Here is a 23,026-nt window from a genome sequence, read left to right as displayed (position 1 = left end):
GGGCAGCGTCCCAGAGCGTCCTCATGCAGCTGCCAACAACATCCCCCCTCTGCAGCCCTGGCCTCTCCCCCAGCTCACACAGGTGCCCCATCCTTGCAGGCACAGACACGGCAGCACTGCCTCAGCAGCCCCTGGTTGCATTGCACACAGCAGGGCCAGCACCCCCATGCTGTTGCTGTGGGGACATGAACCTGAGGGAGCACAAATGCCATCAGCCCCTGGGGCCAGCAAGGCCTGGGGGACACCAGGGAAACCACTCAGCTTTGTCCTGGCCTCTGCAGTCAGCCAGAAAGTTTGTTCCCATCAGCTGGGAGTTTCCTGTGCCACTGCAGACGCTGTTGCTCAGAGACAGGGCTGCCTGGCAGCCACCCCCAAACTGCCCTCAGCATTTCCTTGGCTTCTCTTTTGCTTTCTTTACTATTCACTTGTACAAATTTCTTCTCCTTCCCAGCCCTGTTCTCTCCCCTGCAAACAGCCCATCCCTGTTTGCCCTTTCCTCCCTGGCCCCACTCCCCATTGCAGTTCCTGACTTGGCCCCATGGCAACGTCCCTTGGGCAGCAGGATCATCCTACAAGTGCCGCAGGAATTGTCTGCAGGCTCCTGCAGTGCCTGGTGCTGCTCCCTTGCCAGAGGCACCCCAGGCCAGGGGGGCACATCTGGGCTGCTGTGTCTGCCTCTGGGGCTCCCTGTTCTGGGCAATGAGGAGGAGCTGCAGAGGCTCTGCAGGACTGACAGGATGGGCTTTGGGGCTGCCAGGAGAAGCTGAGGGACCTGGGCTGCTGGAGCTTCTGCAGAGGAGGCCCAGGGCTCATCCTGCAACTGCTCCAAGGGTGGTTCCAGAGAATCCCAGAATCAGTAAGGTTGGAAAAGTCCTTGGAGATCATCAAGTCCTACCTGTGCCCTGAAACTGCCTTGTGCCCTCTCTTTTGAGCCTCCTCTTCTCCAGGATAAACAACCCCAGCAGCTCTCTCAGCTGCTCCTCATTGGACTTGTGCTCCAGACCCTTCCCCAGCCTTGTTGCCCTTCTCTGGACACACTCCAGCCCCTCCATGTCCTTCCTAAACTGGGGGGCCCCAAAACTGAACACAGGACTCGAGGTGCTGCCCAACCAGTGCCGAGCACAGGGGAAGAATCCCTGCCCTGCTCCTGCTGGCCACACCATTCCTGATCTAGGCCAGGAGCCTTTGGCCTTCTTGGCCACCTGGGCACACTGCTGCCTCATGTCCAGCCTGCTGTCCATCCGTCCCTGCAGGTCCCTTTCTGCCTGGCTGCTCTCCAGCCACTCTGTCCCCAGCCTGTAGTGCTGCAGGGGGTGTTGTGGCAAAAGTGCAGGACCAGGCACTGGGACTTGTTAAACCTCACCTTGTTGGATTTGAGCCCTGCATCCAGCCTGTCCAGGGCCCTGTGCAGAGCCCTCCTACCCTCCAGCAGATCCACACTCACACCCAGCTTGGTGTCATCTGCAAATTTGCTGATGATCATGGACTCAATCCCCTCATCCAGACCATCAATGCAGATTTTGAAATCCACGCTGGCTGGCTCTGATCCATGGGCCATCCTGTGGGTGCCCTGTGATGGCACTCAAGGTGATCTGTTCCATAACCTTGCCGGGCACCCAGGTCAGGCTGACAGGCCTGGAGTTCCCCAGCTCCTCCTTCCAGCCCTTCCTGGGGATGGGCTCACACTGGCACCTCCAGTGCTCTGGGACCTCCCTGCTGAGCCAGGACTGATGGTAAATGATGGAGAGCAGCTTGGGGAGCTCATCCACAGCTCCCTCATCCCCCTGGGATGGATCCCATCTGCTCCCATACACCTGTGAGCATCTGAGTGGCTCAGCAGGTCCCCAGCTGCTTCCTCCTGGATTCCAGGGGGCTGTTTTGCTGCCTGTGTCCATCTACCAGCTCAGAACACTTGTTCTGAGGACAGCCTGTCCTAATACTGAAAATTGAGAGAAACAAGTGTAAAGTATCTCAGCCTTTTCCTTATTTTTAGTTACTGTATTCCCCACTGGACTCAAAAAAGAGTAGAGGTTCTCCTTATCTAATCGTTAGATAATAATTTATTTTTAGAAAAATTTTCTATTATTTTTCACAGAAGTGGCCAGGTTAAGCTCTAAATGAGCTTTCACATCTGAACTGCTCTTTCTGCATAACCTAACAACATTCTTAAACACTTCCTAAGTTGCCTGACCTTCTGTCAAAGGTTCATGCATCCTTTTCTTTCCCGAGCTCCCACAAAAGCACCATGTGGAGCCAGGCCAGTCATTTTCATCACCAGCTCATCATTTGCCACACTGGGACAGGCTGCTCCTTCACCCTTAAGATTACTTTCTTGAAATGTGTCCACCCGTCCCGGACCCCATTTGTTTTTAAGGGCTGTTTCCCTTAAAATAAATCAGTACCTGATTTGGTACTCCCCAGATCTGCATCCTGAACAGGCCAAAGTCTGCCCTTCCTAATTCCAGTGTAGAGGTTTTGTTGCTGCCCCTCCTTCTTTCACAGAACATTGAAAACTTGATTATTTCATGGTCACTGTGCCCCAGGCAGCCTCTGAGCCCCACATCTGCCCCCAGCCCTTCTCTGTCTGTGAACAGCAGCAGACAGAGCTTTCCTTGGCAGTGGGAGTGTTACCAAAAATTCAGTAAAACAGAAAACTCTTTTTAGCCCCAATGTAGCATTAAGAAGCAGCATTCTTTATTCAGCTGGATGCACGGGGGAGAGCTCCTCCCAAAGCCGTGCATGCAGAGTACAGGAAAGTTTCTGTTTATTTTCTGTATTTTGCACACATATTCATTGATTGTCCTGGACTAAACACACATATGATAATCATTTCCCCAAAATCATTAACATATTTCCCCTCCCCTATACCCATGCGTTCTTCTGTCCTGGGGGTCTCTCTGGTGGTCCCTGGTGGTCGTGGACCCCAATGTTCCAGTGGGCCTGGCTGAGCTGGCAGGACCCTGAGGCTGCTGAACTTCCAGTTCCCGTTCTCACACAATGGGCCTTGTGTGGTTTCCATAGGCCTGGGGATGTGGAGAACAAGCTCCAGGTGTCAGCTCACCTGGTGTAGGCAATTGATCATCTGGTAGCATGAGGTGACAGAGTGGGCTATGACATCACAGAGTGGGGTATGTGAGGTCATTGATCAGCTATGACATCACAGACTGCCTCCGTGACATCACAGAGCCAGCTGTGACACCACAGGGCAGATGTCTGACATCACAGAACAGTCTATGACATCACAGGGTGGGCTGTGACATCAGAGACCAGCTGTGTGACATTAGAGAATGGGCTGTGACATCCCAGCAGGGCTGTGTCAGGTCACTGGGTTGGTCACTCGGCCCCAGCTCCCCCTCACAGTTTCTCCCAACAAGTCCAATGCTGTCCATGCCCAGCAGGGTCCCTGTCCCCTGGGATCCCCCCGGCCCACCTGGAGCCACAGCCTCCACCAAAGGATGTTCCACAGGATCCACCCCAGAGCCTGACATGGGGACAAGGGGCCAGGGCTGTGTGACCAGGACATCAAGGACGGGGATTATCCAGGTCACTGTGGCCTGAGTTGGGTTGCCCAGGGCAGGAAAGATGTCTGGCAGCTGGAGCAGGGTCTGGGAAGGGCCTCCAAGGTGGGGCTGGAGCCCTTGGGTTGTGAGCAGAGGCTGAGGGAGCTGGGCTTGTCCAGCCCAGAGCAGGGAAGGCCGAGGGGCTCCTCATCCCAGCCTGGCAGTGCCAGCGAGGAGGGGATGGAGAACACAGAGCCAGGCTCTTCACCGGGGGCCTGGTGGGAGACAAAAGCCAATGGGTGGAAGGGGAAGAGGGGAGATCAGCCAGGACAGGAGGAGATGAAATGAGTCAGGCTGGTTTCAGCATTTCCTCAACACCAAGAGCAGCCTGACCTCCCTTCTCCATCCACCACTGACAGCTTTGCAAATCAGGAATTGTTGGAGCTGTTTTGCCACCACTCCAGGAGGAGCATTCTAATACAAGAACTCAGTTGTGTTTATATCTATCACAGAACCACATTTTGTCTGAAATTAATTTTAGTATGGAAATCACTTGTGGATAGTGGACTCATCAGATGCTGCTGGGACTTTGCACATAGCTTAGAGAAGAGCATGTTTGTTATTAAATTGTGTCCTGTTCAACAGGGGTCTCTAGGCCATGAGGAGAAACTTTCTGTGCCTCTGAGTCTCACCAGTTCCTGACCCCCAAAGGACACACACCTGATGAGTTGTGGTTCCCACTCCAGTGCTGGCACTGGCACCTCCCTCCATCCCCAGAGCAGAGCTCCCTTGTCCCAGGAAGTCCCTGGGAATGCAGGGATGAAGGAAACAGGACAGGCTGGGGGGATCAGGGACAGGGCATGGCCAGGGATTTGGGGTGGTTGTGAGCCCAGGGCAGGCCCCGGCCCTTGGCCTTGCTGAACCTCATCCCATTGTCCTGGGCCCATGGCTCCAGCCTGTCCAGATCCCTCTGCAGAGTTTCCTGCCCTCCAGCACAGCCACACTCCCACCCAGCCAGGGCTCACCTGGGAACTGACTGAGGGTGCCCTCGATGGCCTCGTCCAGATCAGCAATAAAGAGATTTCACTGACCTAGCCCAAATCCTGAGTCCTGGGGACACCCCTGGATGTGACTCCATTCCTCAGCTGCTCTGAGTGCCAGGGGCTGGATGAGGGAAATTGTGGAGTGTGGGTAGGGACAAAGTGTGATTGTCAGCCATGAAGGGTCTTGATTTTCATATCTGTTCAAACTGCATTAGGAGGTGCAGGGGATCCATGGCAATTGGACATTGCTGAGATCAATCTATAGTTAGGAAAAGAAAACTAAAAAGGACAAAAGAGTTCTCTCTGTATTGTTTTCAATATAGTATATTCACTTTGAATAGACTTCTGAAACCTGACTAATTAGCCAAAGGAGAATTGAAAACTTCAATTACTCCCATGAGCTTGTCTTGCTTGGATGTTTTGAGCATATGTTTATGAGCTTATATAACTGAATTCCTGAACCAAAGAGCTCCAGAAAGAAGAGGCCTCTGGAGGAAAAAAATTCATCAGCAAACCCCAAGTGGCTGCAGATCCATCCCCATGAGAGCAGCAATGAACAGAAAAGGGCACAGCTTTGTGGCTGCCCCAGCTTTGGCATGGGCCCTGGGCCTGGAGCAGGAGCAGCTCTTGAGGGCCCCAAGGCCGGGGCTCTGGTGCTGCCCTGGGCAGATGGGATGGCAGCAGGGGCTGCAGAGCTCTCAGCACCTCAGGCCGAGGGGAGCAGGGCAGCCAGGGAGCCTCCTTTGGCCTTGGCCAAGCACCTTCCCCCATGGCTGGGGCTGAGTCCTGTGGCAGCTGCAGCTGCTGCTGTGCCCTTGGCAGGGGCTGAGGCCGTGGGGCCAGTGCCCAGAGCAGCCTGGCCTGAGCAGAGCTGTGGGGCCAGAGCCGGCTGGGCTGGGCTGGGCTCAGAGAGGCCCTTGGTGCTGCCCAGAGCTCAGGGCAGCTGGCAGAGCTTGCAGGGAGCTGGGCTGGGCTCCGAGAGCCTGGCCCAGAAACCATCAGACACTGATGGTTTCAACTTCTTGCTGAAGTTGAAATAAATGCCACACGATCAACATCTTAATTGTGTTTCTATCTATCACAGAATTACCTTTTCTTATGTCTTTGTCTAAAACTGTTCCTGTACAGAAATCCCTTAGGGATGAGGGACATGTCAGATGCTGCTGGGACATCCCAGAGAGCTGAGGGAAGAGCTGTGATGGTTATTAAACTGTTCAAATGATCAGGTTCTGTTTGGTGGAAAGAAACATTTCTGTGCCTCTGAGTGTCACCAGTCCCTGAGCCCAAAGGACACAAACCTGATGAGTTGTGGTTCCCACTGCAGGGGCTGCACTTGGACCTTGGCTCTGCACAGGAGAGCTCTTCATCCCCTTTCTCTCTTTTCCTCCCTCTGGGCATGGAGGGAGCTCCTGACTTCAGCTCGTGACTCGTGTGTGCAAAGGGCAAATCTGGGCAGAATCGGGGCAGGGAGGGTTTGGGGGAACCTTGGGATCTGTGCTGGGCACAGAAGGTGTTTTCCATTGCTCTGAGACTGTCTGCTGTGCAAAGTGGATTTAATACCCAGCAGAGGAATGACTTTTGCATTTGATGGAGCTGTGCCTTCCCTTGGATTTGTTGGCTGACAAGAAATGAACATCCCTCTGTGTCTCGGGCAGCTCCTTCTCCAAGGAAAGCAGGTGGGAGTTGGAGCCAAGGAGCTGAAAGCTGCAGGTGCAGCCTGGGCTGGAGGGAGCTCAGATTTGCACAAGGCTGCTCTGAGTGCCAGGGCTTGGATGGGGGAAATGGTGGGCTGGGGGTAGGGACAGAGTCTGATTGATTGTCAGCCATGAAGGGTCTTGATTTTCATATCTATTCCAACTGCTTGAGGCGGTACTTGGATTCAGTGTCAATTGGAGATTGCACATGTCAATGAATTAACAGGGGAAAAAGTCCTAAACAGGACCTGAAAAATCTTTTCTTACTGTCTTTTTAAATATATTGCATTCACTGTGGATATATTACGGAGATCTGTCTTATTAGCCACAAATTATTTGAAAATTAAAATCAAATGATTCCCAGAGGCTTGGCATGTTCAGGTGTTCTGAATGTTAATGAGCCCTGGGACACTGAATTCCTGCACTGAAGAGCTGAAGGCTGAACAAGCCTCTGGAGCAGTGAAATTCAGCAGCAGCCTCCAAGTTGCTGAGGATGTCAGCAGCCCCCAGTGAGGCCATCCCTGCCCAGAGACCGTGGGGGAATGGGCAGACAAGGAGAGCGTCCCTGGGGCTGGGGCAGCACAACTCAGAGGCACCAGCGGCTCCAGCTGGGCAATGGAGTGTGGAATGGGGCTGGGAAAGCCCTGCCTGGGCTGGGCCAAGCAGGACACACAAGCCCTGACCCCCATTTCTGAAAAAACTCTCTCAAGCAGACATTTAAAAGGAATTACAATTGTTTGTGTACTCTGAGTGTGACTCCCTGGAGAAATACCAACAAGAGATTCTCAGGAGCTCAAAACAACCAAACAGCCTTTACTTTAGAAAATCAGAGAAACTTTGGCAAATAGTTTAATGTCACATTCAATCAACAGAAAACACTTCTCAAATCATTACCTTGGCCCATTTAACTAAATAAACTCTAAGCCTGTTCAATTTTAGGTTAATCAAAATTTGCAAAAGGACAGAAATAGAAGAAGAAGACACAGTAAGGGTAAAAGACAGAAAAAAGATATAGAGAAGCGCACACGCAGCTACCAACTCCTGGATTCCAGTACTGTTCCGAAGGAAATTCCAAGATGATCCAGGGTCAAGATGTGTGCTTGCCTTGTGGTCAGCCTTCAATAGCCCTTGGTCTCCCTGGGCCCTTCCCCCAGGTGGGGCTTGGGCTCATTTGGTCCCTCAGGAGCTGGGCTGGGGCTGCAGAGGTGGCTGTGGAGCATTGCCTGTGCTGTGCCAGGGACTGGCAGCCACTGCTGGGCTGGGATAGAGGCTCTGGGGGGATTGGGGTTCCAGGGCAGGGCAGGGCTGGGCTTCCAGGGCAGGGCAAGGCTGGACCTGCCCCTTCCTCGCCCACCCATAAAATGTTTTGAGCCAACATTCTCCTCCGGTCTCTCACAGTAAGGCAATGTTGCAGGTGAAATCCCAATTCTGGCCATGGGCATCTGGATGAGAAGGAAAATTATTTTCCATAGGAAGGGAAGCACACACCTCCTATGTTTAGAAGGCAGGTGAGAGCCTCACTAGGCCAAGGCCAGCCAGACTTGTCAGGAATGGCAGATTTTGTCTGGGAGCAGTCTTTGCTTTTAGGGAATTTTGGAGGTGCAAGCCCAGGCTCAGCCATGGGCATCTGGAGAAGCAGGACAGTTCTTTTCCATTAGGAAGGAAAGCATGGAACCCCAGTGTTTCAGCAGCAGATGAGAAGAGACCCTCAACATGACAAGGTCAGTTGGATCAGTTAGGTGGTCCCTGGGAGGCCAAGCTGGCCAGACCTGTTCTGTGTTCTTTTGGTTTTATGGCGCCCCATAAGGTCACAAGGGCTTCTTGGACCCATGGGGCCTCTCAGTGTCATAATGGTGCTTTGATTCCATGGGGTCCAGCAGTATCACAATAGACCCTTCTTTCAATTGGGTTCCACAGTGTCACAGTGGCCCCAAGGTTTCATAAGGCCCCACAGTGTCACAATGGTCCCAATGATGCCATTAGGCCCCACGGTGTCACGATGGTCTCCATGGTTCCCCAGGCCTCCACAATGTCACATGACTCCTCTGTTCCATGAGCCCTGCAATGTCATAATGGACCTTTGGACCCTGGGGGTTTGAAGTGTCACAATGGTCCCCATTGGCTCCACAGTGTCACAATGGACCATTGATGACACAAGTCCCTGCAATGTCACCCTGGAACTTTGGTTCCATGCAGCCCTGCAGTGTCACAAAAGGGTCTCTTGGTTTCCCAAGGCCCCACAGTATCACAATGGTCCTCTTGGTTCTGTAGGGATCCCCAGGGTCACAATGGCCTCACCTGTTCCATGAGGCCTCACAGTGTCACAATGCTTTGCTTATTCCATTGGGGCTCACAGTGTCACAATGGTCTCCATGATCCCATGAGTTGCCTCAGTGTCACAATGGTCTCCTTAGTTGTTCCATGAGGCTGTGAAGTGTTTTAATGGTCTCTCTATGGTTCCATGAGGCCTTGCAATGTCACAATGGACCTTTGGCTCCATGAGGCCCCGCAGTGACACAATGGACCCTTGGTTTGATGAGGCCTCTCAGTGTCACAATGATTCCTGCATTCCATGGAGCCACACAGCGCCAGTACGGTCCCCTTAGTTCCATGAGGCCTGGCAATGTCACAATGGTCTCCATGATTCCATGAGGCCCCACAGTGTCACAATGGTCCCTTGGTGTCAGAAGGTTCCACAGTGTCACAATGGTCCCTTGGTCTCACAGGGCCCCACAGTGTCACAATGCTCCCTTGGTTCCATGGGCCCTGTGCTGCTGCATTCCCCCCTCCCCTTCTCAGCCTGCCCTGCCAGCTGAGAAATGCTCCTTGGGCCTCAGCCTTGGCCAACAGCCCCTGGGCTCAGCTCCTCTGCAGCTCATCACAAACACTGTCTGCTCCAGGCACTGCTGCTGCCCAACCAGCTCCTGCTTTCTGTAGGAGCAGCCCTGGGAACTGCTTTTCTTCCCTCAGTGGCACAACATCCCTGTTCTCACCCTGCCAAAGAAAGCTGTTGGTGCCCAGTGCGGCCAGGATGAACCATTGCTGGGACTGAAGCCCCTCTCTTGGGGCCCTGCAAACAGCGCTCCAAAAGGAGCCCTTGGAGCTCTCCTGGGCCAGCGACTCCCTCTGAGTGGGGCCTCTCCCAGCCGGGAACTCTCCCGTTTGCTGCACTCGGGGATCCCCAACAACGACGGAGCCTGGGCCGATCCCCCCACTCCTCCAGGCTCAACCCTTCACCCGCTGGGGAGATGCCAAAGGATGCACAGGGAGCATTTCCTGCCCTCAGGGGAATTTCTCCCAGGTGCCTTGCACTGACTCTTTGTGTCTGTGTGCACACAGGAGTGCCCGTGCTGGGGAAATGTGGCAGAAATGCTGCTCTCTGAGGAGTTTGAGTGCCTTGGATAGCTGAGTCAGTGAGGCCTGTAAGAGATGTTCAGTCATGAGGTCTATGTGAAATCAAATGCTGCTAAGAGTTGTTCTTTTGCCAAGGTATTAAGTTTAATTTAATTTACTAGCTACGTTGAATATTAAATGGTATTCCTCTGTTAAATTGCTAAGTCATATGTTTTAAGTTAGGTTAAATAGTGTTAAGTGCTGTTCTTTTGCTAAATTGTGAAATTGATGGTATCAGTTAAGGTTAAGTTGTAACTTAAGTCCTGTTAAGTTTGAACTCTGTTCAGCTTTTGGGCCATATTCCTTTTATCCTTGCCCTCACTGTCCTTGTGTCACACACACACAGGGACAGTTCTCAGTTCATTTCTGGTTTGATTGCCTGGATTTTGTTTGGTTTTGTTGTTGCTTTGTTACCTTGGTGTGCCTGAATTGTCCAGTCAGGAGCAGAGTGACTCTTGCCAAGGAACTTTGTGCTGCTGTCCTTTAATATTCAATCTGGTTTTTGCTGTTCCTTTGCTGGGGATTTTTTCAGCGCTCTCAAGGCCTCGTTGGTACCAGGGTGAAGGAGCCCTGGCCCAGGCTCTGGCCCTGGGGGACACAGGGACGCTGCCGGGGGGTCCCTGTCCCCCAGGGCCACCCCCAGGGCCCCAGCCCCCGGTCCCCGTGTCAGGTTCTGGGGTCGATCTCGTGGAACATCCTCTGGGGGAGGCTGCGGCGCCGGGGGCGGGGGGGACCCGGGGGGACAGGGGACCCCGCTGTGCACGAGCAGGGTTGGACTGCTCTGGGGGGAACTGTGAGGGGGGCCAGGGGCAGAGTGACCTCCCCAGTGACCTCACACAGCCCCTGTGATGTCACACAGCCCCTGTGATGTCACACAGCCATCTGTGATGCTGCACAGCCCCCTGTGATGTCACATTGCCTCCTATGATGTCACACAGTCTCCTGTGATGTTACACAGTTGCTCTGTGATGTCACAGAAGACTCTGATGTCAGAGTCACACTGCGATGTCACCATTTGTTCTGTGATGTCACAGGCTGTTCTATGATGTTACACAGCCACCCAGTGATGTCACAACCCCCTCCCTCATGTCACAGAGCCACCCTCTATGATGGCAAGATCTGCTCTATGGCCTCACATTATGATGTCACAGACAGCTGTGGGATGTCACAATCCCCTCAGTGATGTCACAAAGCCCTCTCTGTGATGTCACCCTACCACTCTGTAATGTCACAGCGCACACATTGGCCTCACACCTGGCTCTATGATATCCTACAGCCATGCCATGATGTCACAGACTGCTCTGTGATGTCACAGAATGCCCTCTATAATGCCATAGCTGTTCAATGACCTCACACAACAAACTCTGTCGTGTCATAGCCCAATCTGTTGACTTCAAAATTGCTGCCTAGAACACTATATTCTAATTATTGCAGTAGCTCCTGAACTGTGGAGTAAATAACTGTGGTTAAGATCTTTCTGTCCGATCATGATCAGAATCAATTGGAGCTCTATTTATATAAATTTATCTGGTGTTCGATCATTAATCCTGTGGGACAAATTGGGTTGAAGTTCAATTCCACCTGTCCAATCTTTTACACATAAACCTTGGACAAATTCATGGGCTGGATTTGATCCACACACTCCCAGTCTCCTCTCTTAGAGGGAATTTAAGAAGTCTAGGGGCCCTGCGGGGGTAGAGGATCCATGGTGTCTGTTGAGTCTCATTTCTCCATCTCATGACTCAGCAGGAGTTTCTCCAATAAAGAAATAAAGCTTTTGCGTGAAGCTCCCACTGTGCCCATGACAGGACCCCTGTGAGTGTCTGGGCATTCCCGGCCCTTTGGCAGCCTGGGGACTCCTGGGATGTCACCGTGGAGCCCCCGTGAGTGCCTGTGACAGATCGGTGCCTTTGCAGCCCAAGGTGCCCTGGGATGTCACCATGGAATGGCTGTGACTGCCTCTGACCACAGGGCTCTTTACCATCCCAGAAAGCCCTGGGAGGTCTCCATGGAGCCCCTGTCTCTGTGTGTGACATTCCAGCTCTGGAACAGCCTGGAGACTCTTGGAATGTCCCCATGGAACCCCTCTGAGGGTCTGTGACAAATCTGATCCTTAGCAGGCAACCATCACCAGTCCCCTGTTGCTATGGTCAGTTTCCATGGCAACCATCACCAAACCCCTGTTGCTATGGTCAGTTTCCATGGCAACCATCACCAGCCCCCTGTTGCTATGCTCAGTCCCTTGGCAGCTCCATGGAGACCCCATGCCAGGGGTGGTTGCCATGGACACCAGCTCAGGCCTGCAGCCAGAGCCCGTTGCCATGGCAACCATTGGCAGCCCCATCCCCAGGCTGATGGGATCCCAGAAGCACAGAATTGGCTGAGCTGGGAGGGACCCATCAGGATCCTCCAGTGCAACTGCTGGCCCTGCACAGGACACCCCAACAATGCCAGCCTGGGCCTGGCAGCGCTGGCCAAACGCTGCTGCAGCTCAGAGAGCCCTGGAGCTGGGAGCCTTCCCTGGGGAGCCTGGCCAGGGCCCCAGCAGCCTCTGGCCAAAAACCTTTTCCTGACATCCAACCTGAGCCTGCCCCGACTCAGCTGCAGCCGCTCCCTCCACTCCTGTCCCTGGGCACCAGAGGGAAGAGGTTCCCAAAGCCCCAGCCAGGGACCCGCTCCCAAGGCTGCTGCCATGGCCACCAGGGCTGGCACCAGCTGGGATGCTTGGTTTCCATGGGCCGGGCTTCAGGAATGGGATTCCCCAATTTCCTGCTCCCGCTAAAACCGCGCTGCCCTTGCTGCCCTCCAGCCTCCCATGGAAAGCACAAAAGGCAAAGATCCCGGGCTGGGATAAGAACAATTTATTGGGAACAGGAATGAGATAAAGAACAAACAGGAACAGAAACAATATTGATAACAGAAGGGATAAATAAAACTGTTTACAGGGAAAACTACAACACAACTCACAGGGTCTGCCTGGCTACAATATTTCTTGCCTGGAAAGGACACCCTTCTCCTCAGGGAGAGAGAGAGAGTCACCTTCCTGTCCGTGGCAATGATCTGAGGTGGGACTGAATGTAATGATAGGGCCATGGGCAGACCCTCACGTTTTTCAATGCCACATCAGGTCATTTGCAAGGGCAGGAAAAGGTACAGGTGTCTTCCCAGCATGGATCACAGGGAACATGGATCACCAGGGCTCTTTCCAATCTGGCTTCTCCCATGGGGGTTGAAATTGGAGTGGTGCATCAAGCTGTTCCTGCAATCAGAGCATTGGCAAGCCTTTCCTTACCGGTGACTTGGTTGGTGTCTGGTCAAATGAGAGCTGCTGGTGAAGCTCTTCCCACACTGGGGACACTCGTAGGGCCTCTCCCCAGTGTGGATGCGCTGGTGGGTGACGAGTTGGGAGTTTTGCTTGAAGCCCTTCCCGCAGTCAGGGCAGTGGAAGGGCCTCTCATCCGTGTGAATCTGTGCATGCAAGAGGAGATTTGAGCTGGTCCGAAACCTCTTCCCACATGTGGGGCACTCGTAGGGTCTCTCCCCAGTGTGGATGAGCTGGTGCCTGATGAGGTGGGACTTGCGCTTGAAGCCCTTCCTGCAGTAAGGGCAGTGGAAGGGCCTTTCCTCTGTGTGAATCTGCTGGTGCCTGGTGAGATCAGAGCTGGTGTGAAACCTCTTCTGGCACTCAGGACACTCGTAGGGCCTCTCCCCAGTGTGGATGCGCCAGTGGGTGATGAGGGTAGAGCTGTGCTTGAAGCCCTTCCCAGAGTTGGGACAGAGAAAGGGCCTCTCATCCCTGTGAACCTGCTGGTGCTGGAGGAGATTGGAGCTGCTCTGAAACCTCTTCCCACACTGGGGACATTTGTAGGGCCTCTCCCCAGTGTGGATGCGCTGGTGGGTGACGAGGGCAGAGCTGCAGCTGAAGCCCTTCCCACACTCCCCACACTCGTAGGGCCATTCCCCAGTGTGGATCATCTGGTGGCTGATCAGGGGGCTGCTCTGCCTGAAGCTCTTCCCACACTCCAAGCACTTGTGGGGCTTCTCCCCATTGTGAAGCTGCCCATGGGCCACCAGCTCCGAGCTCTGGCTGAAGCTCTGTCCACCTTCCTGGTTCAGGGTGGGTCTTTCCTCCTCAGAGCACCCTGGGCTGGGTTTGGAGCCCCTCCTTCTGTGGGATCTCTGGGGCTTTTCCTCCCTGTTGGAATTCTGCACTGTGGAGCCACTCAAAATGGCCTCTTCCATGAGGTTCTGCCACAGGGATTTGCCCTCCCTGGTCTCCATCCTCAGCTCCTTGTCTGGGGGAGGAAGGCCAAGGAGAGGATGGGATTGGCCTCCGTGCCAGAGGGAAGGGGAAGGAGATCCCCCCAGTGCATCCCTGGCAGGATGGGGTTGGCAGCAGGGTTGTCCTGCAGCCGGGGGCTGTGCTGGGCTGGGAGATGGAGCAGGAGAGAGGGGGAAAGGGGCATTGACTTCCTCCTCACCTCCCTGGGGCTCCTGGGGCACCTTCTTCTTCCTCACAGCCTCCTCCTCCATCTGGCCAAGTTTAAGGGATGGAAAATCCTGTTTTGAGAAGAAAACAAGGGATAAGTACATTGAATTTTGTACTGGTTTGAAGGCAAACCTGGGGAGGGTCTAAACCAGGATTACAATTTAATAAGAAAATGAAGATCAAGGCAATGATGCAGAAACACTGCCTTAAACTGACAGAGTCTGGATATAACCTGACACCCTGCTGGTCAGGCTGGTGGCTGCTGTCCCATTAAATGGTGGCTGCAGTCCTGTTGGAGTGATGAACGTGATTCTGTCCAAGCAGTGATCCTGTAGAAGCGTCTGGTCTTCCTCTGAAGGTCCAGGGGTGGTTCTGGAGCTCTTGACCTCTGGGAATCCAGTAGGCAAGCTGCTCCTGGTGTTGCAAAGCTCAGCTTATATCCAGGTAGGAATGCTTGGATCCTGCCCCTGGGCGGAGCATCCCACAATGGGAGGATGGAATTTGATCAGTCCTGCAGTGACACTCAATGGCCCATTCACAGAAGATATCTCCCCTGGAGGGCGTTATCAGGGCTGAGTCATGGAAGAGATCAAGAACACTGCCCCACCTGTTTATAGCAGTTGATGAAGATGGGCATTGAAAACATGCATTTGGTTCCATCTTACACTGCAGCCTGAAACAGTGGGGGAATCCCTGCTCAGGGGGTGAACACCACCCCCCTTACCCAAACTGGCTCAGGTGTAAAACCCCCACCCCAGGAAGGCCACACACACAGGGGACAATGTCACACTTGCCCTGCCCCAGGGCAAATGGCATCTCTCTAATATTTTCTTAACCAGATTGCAAAATTATTTTGGCACAGTGAGTTCAGGGCACTGTTCTTTGACCCCAGTTGCCTTTGACAACAGCATGGTTCCTTCCTCTGAGGAGGCTGTGGGTCTCTCTGGAGGAACTCTTGGAAACTTTGATGCAGCTTCGTCTGAGCGACCTATGGGAGAACTGATGAGGAAAATGGCTGTTGTGGGACTGGAGTGTAAAGAAAATATTTTGTTGTCCCTCCTTGAAAAGTTTGTTAAAATCACTGGAGGAAATGGAGCAAATGATACCAGCAAGACTGACAAGGTTCATTCACCACATGGTGAGGAACACAAGGCTGCTAAAAGTCCCACAAGAAGCCCAGCTCAAGTAGCTAAATTCCCAAATAACTACTGAATTCCTAGGCTTGGGTTTTTTGCCAAATGTGAGAATCATTATTCTCTTCATCCCTGTCACCTTTGTGACAGCTACACAGAGCTCCCACTTCCTTTTAATAATATCTGTATTGGGCCGAATTTGCACTTTTCTTTAATTGTAACCTGCCAGCAGCTGAGCTGGAGCTGTGCAGGAACCAAGGAAACGTGGAATTGCCCCAGAATTGCTTCTATTGTCAGCCGGTGCTGCGGCGGCCGTGGGGCAGAGGGGTGGGAAAGGGGGTCCGGGGTGGCAGTGGAGGAAATGCCGGGCCCGGGGGCTGAGCACAGGGCTGAGCACGCAGAGATGGTTTTGTTCTTGCTGAGCTCGCCCTGAGCCAAGGCCTGTCCTGCCCCTCATTCGGCCACGCTGGGGAGGGGCTGAGGGTGTGGGGGAGCTTGGGAGGGGACACAGCCAGGACAGGAGATCCCAGCTGACCCCAGGGATACCCCAGACCATAGGACATCATGATCAGTGCATGAAGTGTGGGGAACAAGGAGGAAGGGGGCACATTTGCAGTGAGGGTTTTGTCTCCCCAGGTAACACTTAGGCAGGATTGGGCCCTGTTTCGCCAGTGGGCAGGGCCCGCACCAAAGACACAGACACCAACTTAACTTAAGGAACAGTGTAATTTAGATAATGCAAATTTGCAAAAAATTACAAAAATATTAGGTAGGCAAAGCAAATAATCATTAGTAAATAATTCCGAAAGAGAAGATGTTGAAATGAGTATCACACAACTGTCCATTTCTGGCTGCAGGCTCTGGAGATTCTATCTCTGCCTTCAATCAGGGTTGCATTCCCTAAAGAATCCTGGTACCAAATCCTGCTTTCCAAGGCTGGAACAGTGTCTCAGGTTTAGCTGGGTGTGTATTCAATTACCCTCTGGTAAAGCTGGGGCAATTATCATCTGTTAATTGAGCAGTTTACTTTATCTCTTCCACAAGGAATCCTCCCTCCAGGGAGATATCTTCTGTTAATGGGCCATTGAGTGTCACTGATAAAAATTCCATCATCCCATTGTGAGAAGATCTGCCCAGAGGGAGGAGCCAAGCATTCCTACCGGGATATAATCTGAGAATGTGAACAACAGAGTCAGCCTTCTCCCACAAGATTGCCAGAAGAGCAGCTTTCAGCTCCACTGGATCCCAGAGGAAGACCAGGCCGATCGACGTCACAACTGGACCTTCAGAGGAAAACTCCACCCTCCTACAGGATCACTGCTCCAACAGAACCACACCTGTCCCTGCAGGAGCACTGCAGCCACCATTTACCAGGAGTGCTACCAACACTCTGACCGACAGGGTGTCAGGTCGTATTCTTACTCTGTAAGTAGTTTTTAGTACTACTGCATTTGTATTTTTAATTTTCCTTCTGAAGAACTGTTATTCCTATTCCCATAGAATTTGCTTGACAGCCTCTTGTTTTGAAAATTATAATTCCAAGTGAAGGGATTAACATTTTCCATTTCAAGGGAGTCTCCTGCCTTCCTTAGCAGACACCTGTCTTTTCAAACTGACACAATGCCCTGGGACAGCCAGGCAGGTGAGGAGGACGTCAGTGCCCCTTTCCCCCTCTCTCCTGCTCCATCTCCCAGCCCAGCACAGCCCCCGGCTGCAGGACAACCCTGCTGCCAACCCCATCCTGCCGGGGATGCACTGGGGGGATCTCCTTCCCCTTCCCTCTGGCACGGAGGCAAATCCCATCCTCTCCTTGGCCTTCCTCCCCCAGGGAAGAAGCTGAGGATGGAGACCAGGGAGGACAAAACCCCACAGCAGAATCACGTGGAAGAGGCTGTTTTAAGTGGCTATATGGTGCAGAAATCCAATGGGGAAGAAAAGCCCCAGAGATCCCACAGAAGGAGGGGCTCCAAACCCAGCCCAGGGTGCTCTGAGGAGGAAAGACCCACCCTGAGCCAGGAAGGTGGACAGAGCTTCAGCCAGAGCTCAGAGCTGGTGGCCCATGAGCAGCTTCATGATGGGGAGAAGCCCTACAAGTGCTTGGAGTGTGGGAAGAGCTTCAGGCAGAGCAGCAGCCTGATCAGCCACCAGATGATCCACACTGGGGAATGGCCCTACGAGTGTGGGGAGTGTGGGAAGGGCTTCAGCTGCAGCTCTGCCCTCATCATCCACCAACGCATCCACACTGGGGAGAGGCCCTACGAGTGTCCCCAGTGTCAGAAGAGGTTTCATAGAAGCTCCCATCTCCTCTACCACCAGTGAATTCACTCAGAGGAGAGGCCCTTCCTCTGCCCTGACTGCGGGAAGGGCTTCAAGCAAACCTCCCACCTTATCACCCACATGCGCGTCCACACTGGGGAGAGGCCCTACGAATGTCCCCAGAGTGGGAAGAGCTTCACCCAGAGCTCTCACTTGACCAGACAGCAACGGAGCCACCAGTAAATGAAGCCCTGCAAGTGCCTCGATTGCAGGAACAGCTTCATGTACCACTCCAGTTTCATCCCCCATGGGAGAAGCCAGTTTGGGAAGAGCCCTGGTGATCCATGTTCCCTGTAATCCATGCTGGGAAGACCTGCTTCTTTTCCTGCCCCTGCTAATGACATGATGTGAGATGGAAGAACGTGAGGGTCTGGCCAGGGCCCTGTCATTACATTCACTCCCAGCTCAGGTCATTGCCAGGGACAGGAAAGGGACTCTCTCTCTCTCTCCCTGAGGAGAAGGGTGTCCTTTCCAGACAGGATGGAATATGTGGCCAGGCAGAGACAGTTGTTGATGTCGTATTTTTCCCTGTAAATAGTTTTTCTTATCCTTTCTGTTGACAATATTGTTTTTATTCCTGTTTGTTCCTTATCTGGTTGCTGTTCCCAATAAATTGTTCTTATCCCAGTCTGGGATCTTTGCCTTTTGTGCTTTCCATGGGAGGCGGGAGGGCAGCGAGGGCAGCGCGGTTTTAGCGGGAGCAGGAAATTGGGGAATCCCATTCCTGAAGCCCGGCCCGTGGAAACCGAGCATCCCAGCTGGTGGCAGCCCTGGTGGCCATGGCAGCAGCCTTGGGAGCGGGTCCCTGGCTGGGGCTGTGGGAACCTCTTCCCTCTGGTGCCCAGGGACAGGAGTGGAGGGAGCGGCTGCAGCTGAGTCGGGGCAGGCTCAGGTTGGATGTCAGGAAAAGGTTTTTGGCCAGAGGCTGCTGGGGCCCTGGCCAGGCTCCCCAGGGCAGGCTCCCAGCTCCAGGGCTCTCTGAGCTGCAGCAGTGTTTGGCCAGCGCTGCCAGGCCCAGGCTGGCATTGTTGGGGTGTCCTGTGCAGGGCCAGCAGTTGCACTGGAGGATCCTGATGGGTCCCTCCCAGCTCAGCCAATTCTGTGCTTCTGGGATCCCATCAGCCTGGGGATGGGGCTGCCAATGGTTGCCATGGCAACGGGCTCTGGCTGCAGGCCTGAGCTGGTGTCCATGGCAACCACCCCTGGCATGGGGCCTCCATGGAGCTGCCAAGGGACTGAGCATAGCAACAGGGGGCTGGTGATGGTTGCCATGGAAACTGACCATAGCAACAGGGGGCTGGTGATGGTTGCCATGGAAACTGACCACAGCAACAGGGGGCTGGGGTGGTTACCATGGAAACTGACCATAGCAATGGATTCTAGTGATGGCTGCGTGCTAAGGAACCGAGTTGCCACAGGCACTCAGAGGGGTTCCATGGGGACATTACAAGAGTCTGCAGGCTGTTCCAGAGCTGGAATGACCCACACAGAGGCAGGGGCTCCATGGAGACCTCCCAAGGCTTTCTGGGATGGTAAAGAGCCCTGTGCTCAGAGGCAGTCACAGCCATTCCATGGTGACATTTCAGGGCACCTTGGGCTGCAAAGGCACCCATCTGTCACAGGCACTCACGGGGGCTCCACGGTGACATCCCAGGAGTCCCCAGGCTGCCAAAGAGCCGGGATGTCCCAGACACTCTCAGGGGTTCCTGTCATGGGCACAGTGGGAGCTTCAGGCAAAAGGTTTGTTTCTTTATTGGAGAAACTCCTGTTGAGTCATGAGGTGGAGAAATGACACCCAGCAGCCACCATGGATCTCCAAACCCTTGCCGGGCCCCTAGACTCTTAAAATTCCTTCTAAGAGAGGAGACTGGCAGCAGCTGGATCCAATCCCAGCCGCAGAATTTGTCACAGGTGTAAAAGATTGAATAGGTGGAATTGAACTTTAACACAATTTGTCCCGCAGGATTAATGATGGAGTACCAGATAAATTTTTATAAATACAGCTCTGATTGATTCTGATCATGATTGGGCAGAAAGATCTTAACCAGAGTTATTTACTCCACAGTACAGGAGCTATAACAATTATTAGAATATAGTGCAATAGGCAGAATTTTGAACTCAACAGGGCCTTGCTGGAGTTGTTGGAGGCCATTGCAGGCAGAGCCTCCTGCTCCAGCAGGAACTGCCTTTCCTGTGCCATCAGCAGGGCAGGTCCCGCTGCAGGAAAAGCCCCAGGCCAGCCCCAGCACAGGGAAGGCCTCGGGCACAAGGGCAGAGTGCCGTGCTGGGAGCTGTGCCAGGGAGAGCCTGAGGCACCAAAGGCACCTTGGCAGCAGCAGCTGCTTGCAGGCCATGGCCAGAAGCCTCCCTTGGCAGCGCGGCCTGGTGGCCACCACTGCAGAGCTGCTGCCTCAGGGCTCATTCCTGGCTGGCCTCTGAAAAGCCACTTCTGCTCCAGGAACCTGACTGGGAAGCCATTTGCCTCAGCACCTTGGGGACAAGATATCAATGACAAAACTCTTCATGCCAGCAGAGCCAAGGCAGGGGCAGAGAAAAGGGCAGAGCCAGGCCCAGGGGACAGGGCTGCCATGGTGATGGCTGTGAGGGCACTGCCCCTGCAGCAGCCTGGCTGCCCTCAGCAGACATTCTGGCCAGAAGCGTTGTGAGGGCACCCAGCACATCAGAGAACCCACACTACAGGAATTCTGTCCTTGGGGATGAGAGGGTTTCACTGGGTTAAGGTGCAGAAATCTTCTGACCTTGGGCAATTCCTGGAATGGGGAATCCACTTCTCTGGAAAAACAGCTGTAGTTTCATGCCACTCTCATAATTGCAAAATATTTCCTCTTCTAACAAATGTAAATTCTCCCTCATTCAGTTTAAAGGTATTGACTCTTTTTTTGTCACTGCAAGATTTGGGAGAAAATAACTTTGATCTCTATTTTTCCATTTTCACAGTCCTTGGAGAGGACCCAAAAATCTCCCAAGATGGGGTTTGGAGGTCTCATCACAAAACCAGCAGGGAGAATCTGCAGGCTCTGGGGTCAGTGGTGTGGAGCCTGAGGACAGAACAGGAGTAGCCTGGGAGGGATGGAAGGGTGGTTTCAGAGAGGCTGGGGCTTTTCTTCATAGTGGGAATGAGCCTGAAGAAGACATAATAGCACCAAGGGCAGCTGGGGAGGCACAGACTGGACATCAGGAGAAAGGAATTTCCCTGCCAGGGCAGGGCTGTGGTGCAGCACATCCCCCAGCAGGAGCCTGGAGCAGCCCAAGGCTTTGTGTGGGCAGGCAGAGGCAGGCAGGAGGCAGAGCTGTCAGCAAAGGAAGGGGCCAGCCAGGTGGGGCAGCCGGGGGATGCCCACAGCCTGCAGGGACAGAGGCGCAGGTTTGCTCAGCACCAGAGACACCTTTGCCTTGCTTGTCCCCAGCTGTCATCACTGCCACCAGTGTTCTGCTCTACCTGGAACCTGGGGACATTTCTTTAGTCCCGTCCCTCAGATGGATCCATTTAAATTATGAGAAAATTCAGTGTTTCACTCTCTTTTTGAGTCTCTAAGAAGTTCTTTGAGCACGCTCCGAGGGACTGAGTCTGATGCAAAGAGCACCAAAGCCCCAGAGGGTCATTAAAGCCCTTGTGCTGTGTCTGTGCTGCTGAGCTGGGCCAGGCTCCTGGCCCAGAGGCAGCTCCTGGCAAGGGCAGCAGAGCTGCAGAGAGACAGCTCTGGCCAGGAGCAGCTCCTGTGCACAGCCCAGCAGGGCTGGGGCACTGCCAGGGCCCCTCAGGGACACCAGCAGGGCACAGACAGACCTCCCAGGGGCTCAGCACTGGCAGGGGCTGTGGCATGTCCCAGAGGGGGCTGTGTCACAGCAGCTCCTCTGTGGCTGTGTCATGGAAGCACAGAGCAGCTGTGATGTCAGCAAGGGGCTGTGTGACATCCCAGAGTGGGCTGTGTGAGGTCACGGATTGGGCTATGACATCACAGAGTTTGTTGTGTGAGGTCACTGAGCAGCTAGAGCATCATAGAGGGGACTGTGTGACATCACAGAGCAGGCTGTGACATCATGGCATGGCTGTATGACATCATAGAGCAGGAAGTGACGTCAAAGTGTGTGCTGTGACATTGCAGAGTGTCAGTATGACATCACAGAGAGGGCTTTGTGACATCACTGAGGGGATTGTGACTTCACACAGCTGTCTGTCACATCATACTGTGAGGCCATAGAGCAGACTCTGCCATCATAGAGGGTGGCTCTGTGACATGAGGGAGTGGGTTGTGACATCACGGGGTGGCTGTGTAACATAATAGAGCAGGCTGTGACATCACAGAACAAATGGTGACATGACAGTGTGACTCTTTGATATCAGAGTCTTCTGTGACATCACAGAGCAGCTGTGTAACATCACAGAAGAGTGTGTGACATCACAGGGGACTGTGCGACATCATAGGAGTCAATGTGACATCACAGGGGCTGTGTGACATCACAGGGGCTGTGTGACATCACTGGGGCTGTGTGAGGTCACTGGGGAGGTCACTCTGCCCCGGCCCCCCTCACAGTTCCCCCCAGAGCAGTCCAACCCTGCTCGTGCACAGCAGGGTCCCCTGTGCCCCCGGGGCCCCCCGCCCCCGGCGCCGCAGCCTCCCCCAGAGGATGTTCCACGAGATCGACCCCAGAGCCTGACACAGGGACGGGGGGCCAGGGCCCTGGGGGTGGCACAGGGGGACAGGGACCCGCCGGCAGCGTCCCCATGTCCCTCAGGGCCAGAGCCTGGGCCAGGGCTCCTTCACCCTGGTACCAACGAGGCCTTGAGAGCGCTGAAAAAATCCCCAGCAAGGGAGCAGCAAAAACCAGATTTAATATTAAGGGACAGCAGCACAAAGTTCCTTGGCAAGAGTCACTGTGTTCCTGAATGGACACTTCAGGCACACCAAGGAAACAAAGCAACAGCAAAACCAAACAAAGTCCAGGCAATCTAACCAGAAATGAACTCAGAACTGTCACTGTGTGCGTATGACACAAGGACAGAGAGGGCAAGGATAAAATGAATTTCCCTGCCAGGGAAATTAACCCTAAAGCTTAACAGAGCTCAAACTTAACAGGACTTAACTTACACCTTAACTGGTTACCTTTAATTTCACAATTTAGCAAAAAACGCCATTTAACAGGATTTAACCTAACTTCTAAACTATGACTTTTTAATTTAACAGAGAATTAACATTTTACAGTATTTAACTCAGCTTATAACTTATATTAAACATAACAAGTTAGGAAAACAACAACTCTTAGCAGTGTTTAGCTTCACTCTGACTTTGTGACTTAACCTTACCTACAGGCAATGTAGGTAAGGTTAAGTCATCCTGGCCACACTTAGCACCAACAGCTTTCTTTGGCAGTGTGAGAACAGGGATGTTGTGCCACGGAGGGAACAAAAACAGCTCCCAGGGCTGCTCCTCCAGAA

General features: G+C 53.4%; 1 protein-coding gene across 1 annotated transcript in view; it reads left to right on the top strand.

The window, feature by feature from the left end:
- Positions 1–23,026, top strand: part of LOC139604076 (uncharacterized) — a 1,261,625-nt gene that overhangs the window by 233,815 nt on the left and 1,004,784 nt on the right. The window contains 1 exon segment of the mRNA XM_071455063.1: positions 17,273–17,655. Within this exon segment, the coding sequence (XP_071311164.1) occupies positions 17,273–17,655 (383 nt within the window).

Source organism: Agelaius tricolor, unplaced genomic scaffold (assembly GCF_023055355.1).
Source record: "Agelaius tricolor isolate 1412-34295 unplaced genomic scaffold, bAgeTri1.0.p SCAF_43, whole genome shotgun sequence".
Classification (NCBI taxonomy): domain Eukaryota; kingdom Metazoa; phylum Chordata; class Aves; order Passeriformes; family Icteridae; genus Agelaius; species Agelaius tricolor.
This window is presented reverse-complemented; position numbering and strand designations above follow the sequence as displayed.